General features: G+C 45.2%; 1 protein-coding gene across 3 annotated transcripts in view; it reads right to left on the bottom strand.

Moving 5' to 3' along the window:
- LOC126541752 (insulin-like growth factor 1 receptor) overlaps window positions 1–21,137 on the bottom strand; it is a 239,561-nt gene that overhangs the window by 36,641 nt on the left and 181,783 nt on the right. For 2 of the 3 annotated variants that reach the window (XM_050188677.2, XM_050188678.2), the window contains exons 17-23: window positions 20,156–20,291; window positions 19,610–19,776; window positions 16,437–16,605; window positions 11,340–11,439; window positions 5,119–5,183; window positions 1,260–1,402; window positions 604–668 (exon numbers count right to left, since the gene is read on the bottom strand). In XM_050188677.2, coding sequence (XP_050044634.1) covers window positions 604–668; window positions 1,260–1,402; window positions 5,119–5,183; window positions 11,340–11,439; window positions 16,437–16,605; window positions 19,610–19,776; window positions 20,156–20,291 — 845 coding nt within the window. The remainder of the gene's footprint in view (window positions 1–603; window positions 669–1,259; window positions 1,403–5,118; window positions 5,184–11,339; window positions 11,440–16,436; window positions 16,606–19,609; window positions 19,777–20,155; window positions 20,292–21,137) is intronic. The other variant, XM_055076895.1, reaches the window with a different exon arrangement.

Below are 21,137 nucleotides of genomic sequence, written 5' to 3' on the forward strand. Positions count from 1 at the left end.
GCGCTTCACACAAATTGTGGTGCGGATGATTAACTTTAGCTGTACCCTATGCGTCTACAGAATTTGTCCGAACCGTTTGAGGAGCCCTTTAAGTTCTTTCACTTTGGTGCTGGTTTATAGGTAAGCTGAGGAGCTGTTGCATCAACCAATTATGACAGCTGACAGTGTGACTGCTCTCTAGGTGCCATACTCTTATCAGCACAGTGTCTAAGAGATAAAACGTCTAAATGCCACTCTATAGGACCAGAGTTCGAACCTGGAGTTCTTGCGAAACACTTCGGGATCCCTGTGGCAAAAATTGGTGCCAGAGGCAAACATCGAATATATTAGTGGAGTGAGCTCATAACAGCTACCGCCGTAATAACTTTTAAGCTAATTAGGAAATGTGGTAACACATCTTATTTGCCTCTAGGGAGTGAAGATGCTACATAGATCTCATTGAGGACTTGATCTTTATGCATTATCATTGTATAGAGAATCTCCATGCCATATGCTTTAGGTCACTTGAGTATGGTGCTAGAAAATTCTCGCAATGAGTGGTTTTACATGCACATGTTGATGTAAGAAAGTAGCAGCAAGTGCAGCAAAGATAGCTGTACTCACTTCATCACAGATGCCTCCTGGAGGAATTCTATTCGTTCACGCATCGTGGCACTTTCATTGACCGTCTGGAAACGAGGCAATGGAACAAAAGGTGGGGTTACAAGTCCATCTTTGCAGATGCCCAACCACTTTCATCTTTGCACCAAGAGCAGACCGGACGTCATGTCACCCAGAAGTGAAAGCGTCATCAAAAGGGGGTGATTGGCTGAGAATATGGGCCCAGGTTAAGAACATGCCATCGTCTGGCAGAATGCCGCTGAGCATTTACCTGAACACAGCATGTGCAATTACATGTATATCTCAAGGACTCCCAAACATTCTTCTTTCTGAGGAACCCTGATAGCATTAATGCAGACCTAGGAAAGCCTCATTTCACGGCGTTCCACCTACAGCCTGCCTACAGATGGGCCTTCAAAGAATGCTCATATTGTGTAAATGGTGGCCACACGAGGTTATTATACAGCAGTCACCAAAACAGGTGACATATTACTCAATGAACTTTCCTTTGAGCAAGTAATCAACATTTGCCTCAGTGTCACTCGAAAACAGTCTCATGTTACCCACTACTGCAGTTGAACTTCCAATTTGACAGATATATTTGCCTCTGAAAACACTGCTTTAAGAGCATGGCGTGTAGAGGAGCAAAGGATGCTCACCTTTATGGCACACCTCGTTTCTGGTTTGTCTGGTTTCAAGTTGTAGATAATTCCTTCGTAGACCATGCCAAAGGAGCCCTGGCCCAGTGCTTTCACCACCTGAATGGACTCGCGAGGCACTTCCCATTCATCGGGTTCATACACTGCAGAGGGAGAGCAGGGAAGATGAGTGAATGTCTCACTCACGCCACGTTATAATGGACAATCACAAAACAAGCATTGCTGGTCTGATACAGTTGGTTTATATCAGCCAAGCTGGGCACTGTCTAAACATGTGATTACGGGAACACAGCTATTCTTTAAGACGCCCACCTTGTCCATATCTGGTCCAGCATTGCACCACATGTGAATGCCAATCACAGTTTCAAAGAACCACACTGTTGTTAGGCATCATGACACGAAGACATGGGAGATAGCCAAGGCATATTGCATACAAGGTCCTGAATATTTGGCTGTGCGTGTTCAAAAAAAGGTTTTGTGCTCACCGCTGCCCTGTTCTTGCTTAAATGTTCCAGAACGGTCGCATTTTGGCATCGACTTCGTTTAGTATAACGATTGGCACAGTTAATTAATTGCCTGGTTTCTAGGAAAAAATTGGAAATTTCGCTGCACTTATGGGGATGTGAGCTGCTGTCGTGGCGGTGCAAGCATAAACTTATGTCGCCACCTGTCGTCATCTGCAGAAAGTCACATTTCAGGGAGGGCAGTCGCCTGTTCCAGGAGTGGGCAACATGCGGCAGCCCCCTCTGAAACGCTGCTTTCTGCAGATGATGGCAGGTGGCGACACAAGTCGGTGCTAGGGCCTGCTTTTCAGATGCCAGTTTTCCCACAGACGAAAACCGTTTCTCATTTTTGTTTTAAAAAACATGTGACTAATCGTGCCAAGTGTTATACTAAACGAAGTCGACGCCAAAATTCGATCGTTCTGCAAAATTTCAGCAAGAATAGTGCAACAGCGAGCGCAAACTTTTTTTTTTTTTTTAAATAAGCGCAGCCAAATATTCAGGACCCTGTACGTTGCAATGGTGACATGTGCGAAAGCCAGACGTCGGTAACAGTGTTGAAAGAAGAGATGGATTTTAGGCAAACCCCATGATAATGTATATATCGCGGCGCTTTCTGGCTGATTCTGTGTTTTTGTGTACGAAAGCTTCTTGTTTCTTCCAATACACTTTATTTGAAAGTTGTGTAGCACTTGGTGGGTCTCGCCCTTCTTCAGCCTTTTGTTTTGTGAAGTCAGTGCTGGTACTTAAGACCATGCTCCATATATCAGGAATTTGTTATGTGACCTGCCACTGACTGTGTTAACATGCACAGCAGCTAATGCATTTGGTTATAACTCTAAGTGCCACTATGTACTGACTTTTACTCAAAATATATTTATGTACGCACTCATAATTCATTTATCTTTACTCAAGCCATCTTGCTTGCATATTTACTGTATTACCTGAATTTTTTATTTTCATGCCTATATATCAAAACGATTATTAAAGAAAAAGTGCAGAAAGCGAGTGGGTGGAGCCCCTAGTCCAGGGCCCCACTGGCTTGAGTGGTTCGCCGTACCTGGTCGAGGAGCGCTAGTTGCATCTCCCGATCCTCGCTGGCGAGTCAAGTCTCCCACTGCTTCCTCCTGGAAAGTTTGCCGGCTATTTTTGGTGTATTAATTTTGGGTGGCCTGTTCTGGCAATCCTACGCAATGTGGGCGAGAGTTGGCCAGCCTCCGCACCAAGGACAGTGAATGCTGTACAGCGTTGGGTGAATGGCATGTTTCAAATAAAGGTTTGGAAATGTGTGCGTCTGTATTCAGCACCAGCGCTTGTGGTGTCGTCCTCTCGTCTTGTGTCTCGTCTAAGTCATAAGAGTCCCGCCTGGATAGGTCAGGGTGTGGTGGACTGTACTTTCTTCGCTTGCGCCGTTGGTGCTCAAGGATGTCTTGTGGTAAGAAGGGGTTTTCGTCAGAGTGGTCGGCCGCTCGGTTGACAAAAGCACGAGCTGTGCCGTCCGCTCTCTCATTACCCTCGAGTCTTGCGTGACCCGGGCACCAGATGATCATGTGTTTCTGCGTTAGGTTGGATCCTAATAGGTGAGTGGTGCTGTGTGGTAGCCTCCCGGTGAGGAAGAGTCTACATGCGACTTGGAAATCTGTAAGAGTTATCGACGATTGTCCCAGAGCGTCCTTAGTTTTAATAGCTAGCGCGATGGCTAAAGCTTCTGCGGTATTTGCAGATGCAACTCTAGCCGTGGCGCAAGTCACAAGCCCTTGATCTGCAGCCGCTCCTACTACTGCGAGGGCGTACTTGTAAGCACCACATTGAGCGACATCTGTGTAGACTGTATCCGGGTTTCCACCGAACTGCTGCATTAACTTTCGAGCTCGAGCACTTCTATGACCCCGGTGGTATTTCGGACTCATGTTTTTAGGGATTGGGGCTACTATGATCCTTTCATGAAGGACTTTGGGTAGAGATTCGAGTTCTTCTCCCGCATACTGTGGATGAGTAGGGTAGTTTACGTGGCAAAGTAATTTTCTGCCAGAGGAGGTTAAGCTAAGCCTCTCCCGTTGAGATATGAGCGTATGAGCGTCGCTGCCCGTAGCTCCTCGCAGATTGTGAATCCCAAGGGCCAGCAGGCGTTCAGTAGAGGTTCCCTGTGGTAGGCCGAGAGCCGCTTTGTATGACGTTCTGATCAACGCATCTAGGGCCTTTAGTTCTGTTTTCATGGGGTCCTGGAAAGGGAGGCTATATGTGAAACGACTTAGCACAAAAGCCTGAATGAACCGGATCGTCTCTGTTTCCTTGAAACCTTTTCGGTGATAAGTTACTCTACGAGTCATATGGGAGATCTATTTCACCATAGTCCTAAGGGTTTTAATGGTGTGGTCGACTTGTTTGTTGCTTTGCAGCCACAGTCCGAGGACTCGCATTTTCTGGACCTCCCTTATCTGGCTGTCTCCTAGAAAGAGGTTGACCGGCTTGTGCGTTTGACAGCCTCGACCTCGGATCCTGATAAATTTTGATTTATCGGGAGCGCAGCTCATTCTGCTGCTGCGAGCGAAGGTTTCAACAACGGTCGCTGCTCCTTGCAGGATTTGTTCTTTTTGTCCTAACGAGCTGCTGGTTGCCCATAGGGTAATATGGTCTGCATATAACGCGTACCCCAGCCCGGGTATGACATCGAGGGTTTTGGCTAAGCGTCTAAAACACTCGACGTCATACCCGGGCTGGGGTACGTGTTATATGCAGATGATATTACCCTATGGGCAACCAGCGGCTCGTTAGGACAAAAAGAACAAATCCTGCAAGAAGCAGCGACCGTTGTTGAAACTTTCCCTCGCAGCAGTGGAATGAGCTGCGCTCCCGATAAATCATGCCTAGTAGTTCATAATACTGTCTTTTTTGGTTGCTATCTCCAGGGGTTATAACTAGAGTCAACTTAGTGATCCAGATGACTGGCATCTTTTCATTCATTATCTTACATTCAACTAGACATCAAGACAAGCAAGAAAGCAGACAAAATGAGAGATTCAAATTAAACTTCGTTTAGTGTGCTGCCGCAACAAATATTAGTGAAAGAGCAAACGGCAACACTGGCTACCTTTCTGTCGCACAATTTTCATTTTATTTTCCATAAATTGAATTAAACCTTTTGATGCATGCAGTAGAAATGCTTACTGTAGCCTGCACACTATTCACTAGACACACACTTGATTTGCTCTTCGTGCATTCTGTGGTTATTACGGCCTTCTACATATATAGATCACATAGTACCTATGGTAATACTTTAGTCGCAACAAAGGACTTACAATGTCAGCAGCACAAAAGCTTTGCTAAATATTTTGACAACTATTTTTAGTACCTACCTGAGCTGACATACTCCGGATTTGTCGAAGAGTAAAGAAGCCCATTGGGAACCTCTGGGTTTCGTCTGCAAGAAGGATTTTTTTTTTCACAATGTTAGTAAGACATAACAGAAGGTCCCCAACAAAACAACAATGAAAGCAGGGTCTGTAAAATCTGTACGTATACACAAAAACTTTCAGCGCATGTGCGCTGTGGTCCACTGTTAAAGGGAAGAAACGCATGTGTGTAAAGCACATGTGAAAAATTTCTCTTCCGGTAAGTCTACAATCACTCAACTTTGAAGAAGATCATACTTGATTGGTGGCTCTGGCACCTTTCTACAAACCTGTGCAGTGCACAGGTTTGTCAGCACTGCTAGTGTTGACATAGCATCAGTCAGCACTAGCAGTGTTCACATTAGAGCGTTCCCTTTAACAGCTTACCACACTTTACATATCTCTGAAGCCTTGAACAACAATGCAACAACCAATTACACTCGCTCAGTGTTCAACCATGCTACACTTCACTGAAATGGCAAGGTGGTATTTCTTGATGGGCAAGTTGTTGTTTTTTTTTTCGTTTTTTATTATGAAGTATTTATGAGGGCAAAGGAAGCAAATGCCGGAACTGTGACTAACTACTAGTAAGAAGATGCCTTAGGCATTGAAGAATAAAATGATGGCCAAAATATGTCGATATCAGGGCATTCTAGCAGAGTGCAATCTATGGCAGCAAGGTTCTACAGACACACATGCAGCTGCTCAGAATTCACCAAAGTGCTTGTTATCTTGTCTGGCCGTGCTAGAGAGTGGAGCTTTCTTCAACAAAATGTTTCTTGCTCCATGGTGTTAAAATTCTGTTAAGGTAAGTTCTCTGACAAGCTGAACAGTTGTTTACTTTACCATAGATATACAGTCGCCGACCGATTTTCCGGACTCCAAAAATTCGGACATGCTCGATTATTCGGTCTGCTTCGCGGCACTGCCATTCTCCCCATAGACCATAATGTATAACAACTGCCGAAAGTTCGGACACCTTGCAACCTCTCATCTGATTTTTCGTACGCTCCTTGAGCCAACTCGATCGAGAGCACCATGCACCGATTCTGACCGGTGCATGGTTCGACTTGCTCAACGCCATTTTTGTTTTGAACGGAGCCTCCTTGCTGCCCCACAAAGTGGCGCTACTGCAAATCCCCGCTCATCATCATCGTTTCTGCCTGGTCGCCTGGTTCAATAGAGTGGCCCTACAGCAGTTCCGGTTTCAGCTTAGTAAGCCATGTCAAGACAATCCAGCAGCTGATTTGTTTCTTCGTGCACGACGCTGCGAGTAGGCCACGTTTTTCGTTTGTGCGACTGGTGTCGGCATGGTGGTGCTTGCTTTGTGTGCTGTGTCTAGGTTCCGGTGATCCAACGCGGCATACAGAAACATCGCGTCAAGTGTCTTATAGCACCGACACTGCCCGCGCAGACTGCGCTGGGGAATGCCGGCAAGCGGGTGTCAGGAGGCCTAAGATTTGTCGCCTTCCGATGTGCACCCTACTGACGCGGAAAATGTTCTGCCGAGACCTGCGCAGTGGTTGCATTGCGATTTCGGACACCGTCTCATTTGACAGTTTCACAGGTGCTGACACTGCTGTGCTGACATGCGCAGAACTCGACGACAGCGAGATCATTAGTCAGGTTTCTGCTGCACCGCCGGACGATGACTCTTGAGTCGGAAGATAATGCACCATGTGCTACGCTGCCATCGCATGCGGAGCGTGTACAAGCTGTGACTGTGCTTTCAGCCGCCTATAGCGACCGTACGACCCTCTCAGAGATTCAGGCTTATCTGATTGCGCGTAAACGGAACAGCGTGCAACGGCGCATTCACGATTTCTTCAAGCCTACTGCCGAGCCCGAATAAGTGCGTGGAAATAAGGGATTTCATTTTTTTTTCTTAATCTAGTTTTCCGGACACCGGTTTATTCGGACATTTCCGCAGCCCTGTGAGGTCCGAATAAACAGTCGGCGACTGTATCCCACCTCTGCTAGGCTGAACATTCGACAAGACAAATTTCCAACACTGCTTTGTGTTCATCTGAAACAGTGTCTACTGCAATACAATAGAAGCTCATTCACACATTCTGGAAAGAAATGCAAGAAAATATGGACTAACTGGGAAAACATATGATAAACAGTCCCTAAAAATTTGACAGACTCTGCTGTAGTTGACATCTACGTAACGTCACATGTTGTGCAAATTGCTGCAGCACGAGATGCCGACGCACGCAGAGCTGGTGGGGCCAGAGCAGCCCTGGTGCGCATTGTCCCATTTGCAGCAAGCTTACGCTTGCGCTCCTCAAATTCAGCCCGAGTCCGCAGCTTTTTCAAACACAGAATTTTCGCGAGAACTTTTACGTGCCCACTAGCGGTGCCAGCGACCAGAGACGCATGTTGTCATTCTCATATTGCGTAGTGTTTTAATTAAGACGGCAATGCGAAATAGAAATGAAATCAAGCTGGCGTGCAACGCCAAAATTTGATGCCTACGATGCCACCAAAGCGAAACATGATGCTCACTTGGCGCTGCATGCAGCAGCAAACAATGGCATGTTTGGGTTAGTGCTTATTAAAAGTGTGCAGTACGCTTCCAACAGGATTTACGCCAAACGTGCTGTGGAATGGATGGGTGAAGATGTTTATCGCAACAGGATTGGCAGCAATAGCTGTGAATGCAATTTGCAAAGACCCGCCACTAGATTTGCTGGCACCGGTAGAAGAAATTGAGTAGGTGACAGTATTTTCACATGACATGGGAGGGCGAGTATCGTTGGGAAGTTGCCGTGGCAAGCGCCTACTGCTCTCAAATGTGCTGCGTGCCTTAGTACACCTTGTCTTGTTCATGTGAGATCTAGCGGCCCAGAAAACGCATTGTACGATCGCAGTTTGGCCACATACTGAACAGTGGTGAAGAAAGATTATGTTTTCCAGGAACGCATGGACCGGTAAAAAAAAGATTATTTCACTTTCTTCAATGCAAATGCAATATGCGCCCTATCACGCGAAAATTCAGTGGCGTTAGCAGCGCCACCAAGCAGTGGTACCAAAAATGGGCAAAGAGTAAACACACGTCGAGAATGCTCAGATTGACGTCAAATTTCCCAGGGGGGTTCCTGTAAACAAAGAAAATCAATGGCTTTGAAAATAATATTCGCTAAGTTTCGGTCTGGGTGGGAAGTGAACCCGGTCCTCCGGGGTGCAAGACGAGCACACTTCCCTAACGTCACGGCAGCTCCGCAGTTCTGGTTGACTAAACGCGTGCCTAGTGCGCGAGTCATTGGGCACGTGACGCCGCAGCCAATGGGGAGGAGATGCCGCCATGTCATGAGTGTATAAAATAAAAAGCGCTAATGACCAATTGAATGCTGCTGAGCGATCCTTCGAGTTACGAATTCCTCACGGGAAAGCAAGCGCATTCGAGGCTTGGTGCGCATTTATTTAGCTTAACTGAGGCGCAGTTAGAATGAAGGCAAGAGCTTGTGCGAACAAGGAACGCGTGGAAAGAAACACTTCATCAAAGGAACCATAATGCTTTCGCATTCCCACACGTAAGCAGTCTTAAGTGTCTTGGACGAATTTTTTACTGGTTCATACCTTCCTGTGTTCATGCTATATTTTACCAGCAGGTAAACTTTCTGACGGGTGAAAATCACTGTGCATGCAAGCAACATTCAGTTGCTACACACGAGAGAATTTCAAGGCAAATGCCGTTCTTTGGCTATTTTGCCTGTTTTATGATTGTTGGTTGAACATTCAGCACTGATACAAAGGCACCGATGCAAAGAGCACATGCGCTCGCGTAATTGAGTTGCCAGGGATGCTCATCGCCGAACACCAAATATTATAGCCCTTTAAAGGGACACCCTAGGCAAATACTAAGTTGATGTAGACAGTTAGAATAGCATCCCAGAAACCTCGCAGCACTTGTTTTGTGCCAAGAAAATACTTAGTTTACAAGAAAATCGCATCTGAAGGGTCCGCATGCGTTTAGCCAAACTCAAATTGCCTGCCCCCAAGCGAGGATAGGATAAGATAGATAAAACTTTATTAAAAGAATAATCAGAATAATCGCTAGAGCGGAAATGCTGCAAATGTCATCACTGCCCTTTCTGCCGTCGGTGTGCAAAACGGTGACTGACAGACAGCGATACAGTTTTTTGCACAATATACAAACACACGGCCATGGAGAAACTAAGCTAAGACAGAGCGTTGGATTCACCACTACAGCAGCTTTTGGTCAAGTGGCGTGGACCATCGGGAATCCCACAACATCACATCGACATAACATTCTCTGCTACTTGCAATTTGTGCAAGTTTCACGAGCCAGCAAAACCAGCACGGCACCAATTGATAACGAAACTACTGAAACGTGAAAGCGCGATGGTGCAGAGTGTAGAAAATGAAACCTTTCGACCACCCGTGTTGTTGTCAAGGGTAATGTCAGGGAGCTTTTACTTAAAAATCAAACAGAACTGGACAAGCAGCATTTTTTTCCGTCTTATAAGGCTATGCAATGATCTCTTTATTATGAGAGGGTGAGTACTAGTGACAGAATCATAATGAGGGAGTGACTATGTCATCAAGTACTTGAATGTCTCGGGTTAGTCGCAAATCATGTCCTGTCTTGACCTCAATTTCTCAATTAATAAAGCTTTGTTCGTGATAACAGTGACATCTCAGATGTTCTTGAGCAATAAGATATCACTTAAGCTTGTAACTTATGTAATGGGGTGAAAAAATAATGAAGGGACGACAATAAAGACCGAGTGAAGAGAGTGCTGTTCTGCATGACTTAATATTTGCCTTTAGTGTCCCTTTAAGGCGCTCATGGCATCTATACATTATAGCTACAGATGTGCTGGTGAACGGGTTCTTCCCTCTACAGAATTACACAATGAAATGACATCCGCACTGCAACAAATGTATGTCGTCAAGCACATCCTTCCTTTAATAAAGTGAGTACTTTTCTAGAAGGGTATAACCATTTGCTTAGACTGACAATCATCGTCGATGGTTTCTACACAAATTTTTCTTGGTGCTTACAACCCTCTTCACTCATATTGGTGCATATTCAGAATTTTCCTGCAGTCGCTCAATGGGAATGAGTGCACATGACTACACAATGCTCATGCTTGCGGCAGAAGGCGAAATGCTGCCCTCATTCTGTTGCAGAGCCATAGCCATTTGAGCAGAGTGTAATGGTGCATCCACTTTGGTTTTCAGTTGTTTTGCAGCCAACCTGACAGCGCATTGTCATTTCTGTGGAATGTGAAATCAACGTTCAGTGGAATGTGCGACGGCATCAGACGGTGGTGGAGTGAACCGTTAGCAAAGATCAGCTAAACCTGTCTGGAAAGTTGTCGAGAGACCAATGTAGAATAGTTAGTTCAATTGTCACGAGTTAGTCACTCAACAGGTTACCCTGCCACAACTTTACTGCCACCTGCATGAAAGTATTTTTTTTACTTATGTGCAAATTTGCTCACAGTTAAAACACTTTGTGCAGGTGGTGCCTGGAGAAAGTTATACGAGTTAAAACAGTCAAACAACTGTGCTATACAGTGGAACCTCATTAAGACGCACCCAGTTAAGCCATAGCTTCGGTTGAACAGTAGCCAAACTGGATCACGGACAGTGCTGCCAATGAACTCAATGAAGTTAATTACCGCCTAAACTGTGGCAATTTATCGCATACCTGTCGGTGAACGCGTAGCTCTTCCTTTCGTAGTGGGAGATATTCAAAACAATGCGGATGGAAACAGCGTATTCTTCTTAAAAGCGCAAGTTAAAGCTGGAGTCTGAAACGGACAGGTGACGAATTTGCAGCCGTAGTGCCGTTGGCCTTGATCGAGCGCGGCTAGGGCCGGCCGCATCTTGGCTTGGTGCAACGTCGGCCTGTTAAGCCATATTACCAGTTCAGGTGTACTATTATTCATCCTCACCAGGTACAGTTTAACAAGGTTCCACTGCAGCAGCATTTTCCCTGGCTGAACCTGTCATAGATTCAATTCAATTACATTCCTTTAAATGACAGGAAGGAGCATTCACTAAAAGCTACTACATTTAGCAGCTTGATGAGGTGAATGCTTCCTCGACATGATGGCTGATGGATGAGATTGAAGCTGAGCTTGATCGAGGCTGGAAAAGAGATGCAAAACAAGAACTGCACACAATGGAAAACAGTGCAAGCTGCTCACTTTTTCTTCTGGTAGATGAAGCACATGACAGCAGCAGCTGCGGCTACGATGGCCACGACCACGAGGCAGATGGCAATAATGGCTCCCTGAGAGATGACTTCTACCAGGAAGCACACGAGAGAGGGAGAAAATGTAGAAAGAAAGAAGGAGGGGGTGGACAAAGAGAAAGAGAATGATCACTTTAAAGAATAAAGGGAAAAATTGGGGGCATTTATTCTCGAGGCACAGCACTAAACACAAGAAAGGGAAGCAAATGATGACACTATTTAGTTGCACAGTGCTTGGTATTCCAAAATAGCTTGTTCTTGGGCAGGTTGGTGTTTATGTTATTACGTTCAGTGCAACGTAAGCAATGAAGTGAAGAGAGCAAGTGTCCCAATCCTTCTGCTTAACATTGTGCACTTTGCACCAAGCAGAATAACATACAGTGGTAGGCCAAATGACAAAAAGAAAAAAAAAGAGTGCCTACCCATGGAGACTGGGCCATGTTTGTGCACTAGCTCCTCAAGATATGAATAAAAGCACTCTCACTTCAACCTTCACTATAAGCTTTCAGAGATACAATAGACTTCCGAGAATTCCATTATGGTTAATTTGATTTTTATTGCGAGAGCGATTATATGCACCCTCCAGGCGCATTTCAGCCGTCATCATCAGCACCGGTGATGCACCACAGAAAGTTCAAGTGCAATAACATTGTGGCTGCATGCCATGTGTGGTGTGTGCGAGTGAAAGCATGCATCGCTGAGCTGAGGAGGATGGTGGCTCGATCTCGAGAACAAGGCGGGGAGGAAACACGACGTCTTTGACGTCTTCCATCGCATGTGGGGGAGTGTTCTACTCCGGCGGCAGCTGTGTCTGGTGCAGCTGAGCACGGCTGGGCGGATTCTATCTTTAATGTAATCTGCGATAGGAACAGAGTCTAGGTTCATTGAGGGCTGCTGTCTTCATGTGCGCTGTGTTCTTGCCACTTCGTTCCCATTGAAGTGAGATGCAGCACAAAGGTCAATTCGCTCGCTGACTCTGCTGCTCCTCCTCCCGCCAGCATTTTGACAGCGAATGTCCACGGTCATCGGATGAAATGCCTTAATGTTCGCCTATGTAAGCGTGACACCATGATTGCTAATTTATTTAGTAAACAGATGTTTACAAGTTTTTACGAATGATAAAGCTGCTAGCCTAACTTCGTACAGCTGTCTAATAATTTGCTATCGTAATTGATGCTTCACCTTTCAGGCAAAATTGCAACTTTTTGGTTAATTCGATACCAACCAAAGGTTCTGGATGGCACTCGTACATCTCTATGGGCCCAAACTTTCATTATTTTGATTCTAAAAAGCATTGCGAAATTTCTGTAGCCCTCCAGATTTCAGGTTCTTTGACAGGTGGCAAATCACACCGAACCTGAAACGCAGACGGCACCTGCTCTTTTACCGTTGCCGCAAGCTATGCACGGAGCGGTGATCGAGTCCCGTGATGCATGGCCCTTTCGTTCGTCGTGCAGATTGGCCTTATGATAACCAATATGCCGTAAATTTGGGATAGCCCTTCTGCATATTGGAGACAGACGGGAAAGCAAAACTCTTTATGCAATAAATAAAAGATTGCCATGAAACACAGGTGCAGTATTAGACTGAGAACTTCATTGATATTCAGTGCAACAGAATGTCGCTAATTTATTAGTTCCAGAAAAAAAAAGATCACTTGATTCTATTCAACACAAGTACTATTGATAAAAAGAATATATTAAAATAAAAAGAATATACACATATATCAGACCTTCATACACTAGAACTGAGCTGTAATCAGTGCTAGCTTACTAATTTGGCGTCCCCTTAAATAAGAGTGGACCATACTGATTATTTCGATTATCTAAATTTTGTTATGCAACGCTAGGAGGCTCCCAAGCATGTGCAACACTGTATATTCTTGCCCGAAATTTCTAAGCATTCAATTCTGTGAAAATGTTTCCAATATTTGATTCAATATTCAGCTTTATTTTCCTGATTCGATTCGATATTTGATTTGAAATTTGCTATTCGGCATTTGCACACCCTTCATTCTAAAGCAATAACCGTAGCCCATAATGTATGATTACGGTATGTATCTACACTATTCTAATGCGCACCTTCTTTTTTTCCAGGACGATTGAACCTAAATTTGACTGCGCGGTGCAATCTGCCTCTTTCATTTTCCTGTGCTGCCCTCTGCCGCACGCCGCTGAAAACGTTTTGGAAGGGTCCCCGGGCATTCGCCAGTTGATTTGTGTACCTGCGGCCACATTGAGTACGCGTCAGTTGTGTGTGTCGTGGATCGCGAATCATTATTAATGGCTTCTTCGGGACAGCAGGTCATTCCTGAAGCAACGTAGCACTCAATGACTACTAGGTGAGCAGGCCTGAGTGCACTGTTCTGCAACCAGTGCGGCCGATAAAGGCACGCTGAGTTCCGTTTGGCGGCACGGCTGCCTTGGAATTTGTCACTGATTTCTGCACTTGGACATCACTTTTTGTATTCTTTTTACACATTATTTAGATGTTTCGCTTATTCAAAAATTCTTAGATCGCAGCCTTCTGCGTCGGATTTATTAGAGCGGTGCACTCGTTTGCATCGACATCTACAGCCACAGGTCATTGTTATCGTCAAATATTGTGGAAAAAGGTCCATCGCTGATATGAAATAGTGTCAAAATGTAGCAAAACACGCATATCTGGGCATATGTGCCATGTTGTTACACCCCAAGACGAGTCAATGTGAGCGGCCGAACCACTTAAACAACGGCAACTGTGATCCAGATACATATATTACGGGCTGTTAATTAACTCATTCTTGCTTTTCTTTAACTCCATCATACTTACAGTTTTAGCGTGCCATAGAGCATTATTAGAGAAAGCTGTGCTCGCATAACTGCTCATTTGTAGGCCACGTTGTTCTCTCCCGAAAACGCGCGGATGCCATCGCTCACACGGCGTTGGTAAAAATGAGCGAGGGGGTTTTTTATGCTGCTGTATACCGAATACACCGTCTCTTGTTTGCCACTTTACGCAGAGGCAAACGGTGCATCTCTGAAATTGAGAAATGTGTCGGCAAAGCAACACCTACAGGCCCGAAATGTAGCGAATGCGGCCGACAGCGTACAGGCACGGTGACGTACCGATGTTGGCACAGCGCTGTGTCGCCGCTTACCTCTTATCGTGTACGCGCCGTGCGAAGTGAAGTGTAGCTTATTTCAAATCGCTAAGGCCAGAATTGAACTATAGAAGCAGTTTCATTCGACCTAACTGCTTACATTTCAGTTCAGGTCCGCCGGTAGCGAGTGCACGAACTCGACGGTGCCAAGTTAAACTTTGCTGAACAGAATCGACATTGGGCACAGTTTGAGGGGGTTAAAGCTTGTGCATTTCAACTTGGTAGGCGTGCTTGACTAATTTTGAGCACGATTAATTATATATACAAGTGAAGACGCTGTCGCTATTGTGTTGTTGGTTCAATGGCCGATCATGCAGGGTTCGGTCGAACGATGGTGGGCACGCTGATCTTGCTGGTGCCTTGGACAAGAAAGCCTGTCGCAGTACAACTCGCGCTCGTCGGTTGCGTCGTTGTCGACCTGGTATAATAAAAAGGTTTCAGTGACGCACAATAGTCGGTCAATCATTGGAGTGAGCGTCTTGTCAGTTTCGTATTGACCCAGTGTTGCCAGGCCTTACGAGTACGTGCAGTATGGAACGCGCTGCCACCACCAGCAAGTGAGGACCGATGCTGCAAAAAGACTTCGTCAGCAATGCCCAAGTGTAACGCACGGTTTTTTCGTTAAATTAGCGAGCCATTCATGAAAGGCGGCAACTACCTGGCTCACGGTGCAGTCCGGACAACTGGGACGATGCCCTGGCCGGTTTCTCTTTTAAAGTGGAGTTGCGGTCTTATGCTACGCACGTTTTTGGCACCGCACCGACGTCGAACTACCAGTAGAGTTTCAACGCGGTACACAGCACGAGTGTTGGCAGCAGCGCGCGTCCGAGCGCTTTTCTTTTTTTTCAGGGAACTTTCCGGCGCACGGCCACGCGCGCGACCCTTCCAAAACGTTTCGCGACTAATCCGCTAGGGCAGGGCGCATGCGCCATTGCGCCACGAAAGAGACAGATTGGGTACAAAACCAAAATCGCCTTCGAGGTGTTTGTATGCTTTAGCTGGTAACACGGGTGTATCGCGGTGAAGCTGCCTTTAGGAAACAGGCCGCCCTTGTGCTACACATATTAGACCCTTTCCCATTTTTCCTGTCAAAAAAATTGGGTGAGCATTAGGTTTCCACTATTTTTAGGTCCTTTAGTGCCATTTCTACACAAGTTTTCTACTTTGGACGCATAGAAAGTGGGCAAGCGTTTGGTTCGTGGGCATGCTAGAATCAAGCACAAATTGCCAAATGAATCAGCGGTGTGTTCTAGTCCTCTTTTTCTGCATCTTGCTTAATTTGGCCCATCAGACATTTCAATCAATTTCACCAGTCACATCAGGGTCAAAGTAATGTAAGTCGACTGAGTTCCTTAAGTCTGAGTTGCTGCTGATAAGGTTATATTAAAAGGATTGACTTACCAGATTAACCTTGATACCAGGCACACCAAATGAGCAATTGCGACATTCCGCAAGCAGACATTGTCATTATCATAGAAAAAGGGCAACCTTGTGTTAACTTCAGTTCTGTAGTTATATAATTTTGCCTAGTTCTGCGCAATCATCTCTAGTAGCCAGCAGTGAGGCACATTACAGTTGCACTTTCTTTTTTTACCCTTTGCATGACACCTTTATTTAAGACGCAGTTTTGTGGGTTTTTCCCCCCTCACAGTTTGCCAATAAGTTTACCTGCGTCTTTCTTTTCTTGGCATCAAGGCACTCATCAACAGTTCCACCACTTTTTTAAAACACCCTTATTTCCTCTTCTTTCTGACCAAGCTAATCTCTCAATCTGGCAGTCTGGCTCGCATTATTTGTCATTATGTCAGATCACCAAATAAAAGAAACAATCACTTATAGATGTGATGATGTTTTAATAGCTCTCAGAAACCAGTTACGATGAAATTGCAGTAAAGAGCTATGGCTCACCCGTGCGTTCAGCAATGACGAAGTAAACTGGATGCGTCCAGTTTCCAGGTCCAGCCAGCGATGACGCCATCACACGGAAGGAGTAGTTACCTGGTGCCAGACCATGAATAACGCGCCCACCGTGTCTTAAGAATTCACTGTGGGAGACGCAAAACTGGAACGGCTTGAACTGGAAAGAGAAGCAGAAAGAATGTCCACCCAGTTCAACATAGGCATTTTACAATGTATACATTGTATCGCTGCAGAGTGTGGCTGCAGAGCTCAGATCTTTAGCTATTCCTGGAATAATGCTTCCAAATGTTCATACAGTCGAACCCACTTATAACGATACCGGTTTTAACAATATATTGGTTATAACAATGGGCAGCTGCTGCACCGTCAACTTTTGTATATCTTCCATGATGAAATAACCCGCTTACTACAATGCCCCGATGCCGCATTATTGGTCATAACAATGAAGTTTGGCTGCTGGGTGTTCGAGCCGTAAGGTAGTGAAATGCGAAATCCTTGAAAAGAAAAAGAAAGAAGAAAACGAGAAATTGGAGCCGCTGCACGACAGGCCGTTGCTTCAACAGCCGCCGCGTGTGCTCATTTTCCAGCCATTTCTGCACGGCTCTCTCCCATCGCCCTTCCACCCCACCGAACATGAATGGGCTGCTCCCATAGCTCTACGCCACCCTACCCTCCAAAATACGAATGGACTGCGCTAACTGCACTGCAAGCAGATTGCTCGCATGATGCTCGCTGGCTGCTTATTCAGCTATTCTGCAAACAGCTTAACCACCTGCGTTCGTTTTTCTTGGTTGCGTCAAAGTCGTTCCTGGCCACGCGTTTCTCAGCCTCGCTTGACTCACGGCCGAAATGGAAGATGGCCGATCCGCCCGCTGATCATCGGCAATGCACGACGTTGCTGGTGAAAAGAAAGCGCATGGCTATAGATTTGGAAACTAAGTGCTTCTAACCAATGAGACGATCGTTGCGAATGTGCTTGCATCAGACAGTGATGGCGACGACGGCAGCAATGCAGCGGTAGGGCAGGCTGCCTCAACATTGTCCTCGCAGGAGGTCTGCAGATGATTCAGTCCCTCCGGGGCTTCGTTTTCATGAGGAACCTTCCGCTGCACTACGTGGAGCACTTGGATGCCTTGGAGAAGGATGCCGGCAAGCTTCGCGTAACACATGCAAAGCTGACGGACATAGGCTTTTCTCATACAAGCCAGTGTGAAGTACGGTGAAATCTCTCCTCAGCGTTTCTTCTGGATTTCTCAAGCTAACAGGCTGCCGTGGCCACCTTCTCGCAATTTTTAAAAGGCTCCTTTTGGGGCCAGCAAAGCAATGACTTGGCGGTGGTCACATATCGCATAACACCCGTGACAGCTCTTTGCAGTTGTTATAGCAGTGCCATTCTTTAACGGCGACACCCATGGCTTGCTACAAGCGATCGAAGCGCCCAGGAAGCAGTTAAACGAGTGAACACAATCAGCAGCCAGATGGAGGAAGGTGGTGGGGAGGGGCACTGGCCTCCCCGCCATTACTGTATAGTTTTCTCAGATCAGCTCTGCCATCCCCCTATCTTGATTTTTTTTTCATGCCACCCAGTTATAACAATTATTGGTTATAACAATTAAATTTTTGTGGCACTTGAATATTGTTATAAGTGGGTTCGACTGTATATCACACAAAAATCTCCTTACTCCAATATCGGTGTCTACGAAAAGGTAACATTCAGTATCAGTAAATTATGCCTCACTTGATTAGTTAAGCGTCAAAGTTGACAAAGCGTTGAGTGAGGCGGCACATTCATACAAATGCAAGGGTGAACTTATCAGGGTATTGTGCAGTGGTTCCAAACTGCAATTTTTCTTTTTCTTGCTACAGAAAGCAATCAGCATACTTACTAGATGCTAATGCACACATTTTTGCCTGAAAAATATAAATGACAGTGGCACAAACATTAGAATCAATTATTAAGCAGGGGTTGTCATCAGCACAACTAAATGACATTTTGTCATCCTTTTTTACTCAGCAAGCTGAAGCTTGCATTCCCACATGCTTTAGAAAATTTGAGGATTACAAGAAGGGATGAAAACACTATTAGTTGGCTACATTTCCATGGCTGTCCATAAAACAAGATATAAGTACGAAAAGAAAGAGCTGCTAAAATTACAAGCCACCTCCTTTGCTTTTTTATTTTACCTGCAAAAACAGCAATTTTCTTGCTAATCACAGAGCACAATGAGTCTCCAGAACATGAACTACAATTTTTATCATCAGGCCTTTCTTACTAGGTAGTTTCGGCTTCTAGAAGCTGGGCATTCACCTGAATCATCATGCAAGCTTGACTTGTTGAATTGTTCTTTTCACTTTCAGCATTCCAAATCTCCACAATGTTTACACCACTTTGGATCAACTTTTCTTTTAAGAAGGTGCACTCAGTATGCAGGCCAATGCAGTAAATTACAGCATGACAAAAAGTCGCGAGTTGCAATTCTTAGCCAGTGCTGGCACATGTAATGTTGTAAGGAGAAAACATTAATTAAAAATTAAATTAAATTATGGGGTTTTATGTGCCAAAACCACTTTCTGATTATGAGGCACGCCGCAGTGGAGGACTCCGGAAATTTCGACCCCCTGGGGTTCTTTAATGGGCACCTAAATCTAAGTAAAAGCTAAGTTGGAGAAGTATGGAAGAGGCCTTTGACCTGCAGTGGGCGTAACCAGGCTGATGATGATGATGATGATGAAATCTAAGTACACGGGTGTTTTTGCATTTCGCCCCCATCGAAATGTGGCCGCCTTGGCCGGGATAAGGAGGAAAAATTCTGAGACCTGAGAGTCATTTAGCAGCCACACATCATAGACAGCGAACAACTGTCCACATTATTGAACTTTCTATTTATGACTATAAAGCGTGGTGTAGTGAAAGGTGAAAGCTGCCGTGCCCTTCTTTCAAAATGCAAGGTGCATTGAAAAAAAAAAGAAAGAAAAAAGCACATGCAAGGTGTTGTTTTCAAGGTCTTGGCAGAAATTGCACAGGCCAAGTACATACGAGAGAGCTGTATGCCATAAAATTTAGTTTTGATCATAACATTTTGAAATTTTGAAATAACATTTTGATCTAAATAACCTACGTTTCTCTGAAAAAAGAAAAGAAAGACTGAAGTGTATCGAACCTTTTCTTGGTTGACCATTTTGTACTCCACTTGGTAAGACACAATGAAACCATTGGGGTCCGGTGGTCGTGCCCACTTGACAAAAAGTCCGCCGGCGCTTCCGTCAGAGGAGGTGGTGTTCTCGTACTGCACCACGACTGAAGAGCTGTCGATGTCGTCTGCGTCAGCTACACAGTGCAAATAAGGAAACAGTGTTCGAACTCAAGACTTCCATAATTTGGTTCGCAGGCAACTGAATTAATCTTTCATGGTAACGAAATGCTGTGCGGCAACTACTGCAATGTATACATTAACAGTAAGTTTTGCACACCTTACAATGCTCCTTCTTATGCCTTGAGGCATCAAACTGCTCTAAGCTGCACTACGGTCAATCAGAAGTCAAAACTACTACATGGTAGTGTTATAAACATTATGTGCTGGTAGAATTTCGAGCAGTAATTAAGGATCAGCTACTGCGTACGCAGTATTGTAAAGAAAGAAGAAAATCATTAAAATTTTATTTCAGTAATTCTCCCTCAAACATGCAAAAAACATGACGAAACTTACCCAGAGGAAGTGTGCGAATCTGTGTGAGGGACTCGACACTACAGCACATAGGCTCATTTTCAAACTTAGCATCAGTCTCGCAATCGTACAGAGGGTGCTTGACCCGGCTCAGCAACTTCTTGTGACACGCAAGGACCTGCACGAAAACAGAAATATGCCACGAGATGCCAAACAGCCCTACTCGTACACCTGAAGTGACAACCTCAAACTACAGACAACTTTAATGTAAAATTGCTGAGCACACCTAAAAGGATCTGCTTCATGCACAAGGGTGAGTTCTCATAACAGATGTTTTTATGAAATAAAGTTATGGGTTATGAGAGATGCTGCACTGGGGGCTCTGGATTAATTTTGCACACCTGAGGTTCTTTAATGTGCCCCTAAATCAAGCACACATGTGCACATGCTATTGCAACGGTAGGAAACTGAACCCGTGGCCTCATGCTCAGCCACTGCATTGGGTAGAAGAGATGTTCGTCACAGCTGCACCTGTCCTTTGACAACTTATGGGCTTCCCCCCCACCCCCCCCACCCCCAGAAACGCATCGCTGAGACTTATTTAAATAGCAGCCACCCGGCGACCACATTTTCAAGGTTTGCCCCACGATCTGCATGCTCACCCTGTCATTACCCTAGTGAGAAGTGGCTGCTGGTGATAGTGTGCTGCATGAGTTGCAGCCAGTTGAAGCAAGGCATGTGGTGCTCTAGCAGCAAAGCGAGATAACAAGCATCAAAGAAAACAAAAGGAAAAAGGGCGCAGTGTAGTGTGCATTCTCATTCTCTGTGAGCAACATTGATCTGTCTTTGGTAATGATCGGCAAATGGTGGAAACTGTACCTTCTGTCACAAGCTCCTCTGTTCACATTTCATTTGAGTCCAATAATGTCAGTTCTATACAATGACAGACGGTTTCTTACTGATAACAGTATGCTTTACAGCATGCAAGCTAAACTAAGTTGGCTTCTTTGGCTGAGAACAATGG

This window comes from Dermacentor andersoni, chromosome 2, assembly GCF_023375885.2.
Source record: "Dermacentor andersoni chromosome 2, qqDerAnde1_hic_scaffold, whole genome shotgun sequence".
NCBI classification, from domain to species: domain Eukaryota; kingdom Metazoa; phylum Arthropoda; class Arachnida; order Ixodida; family Ixodidae; genus Dermacentor; species Dermacentor andersoni.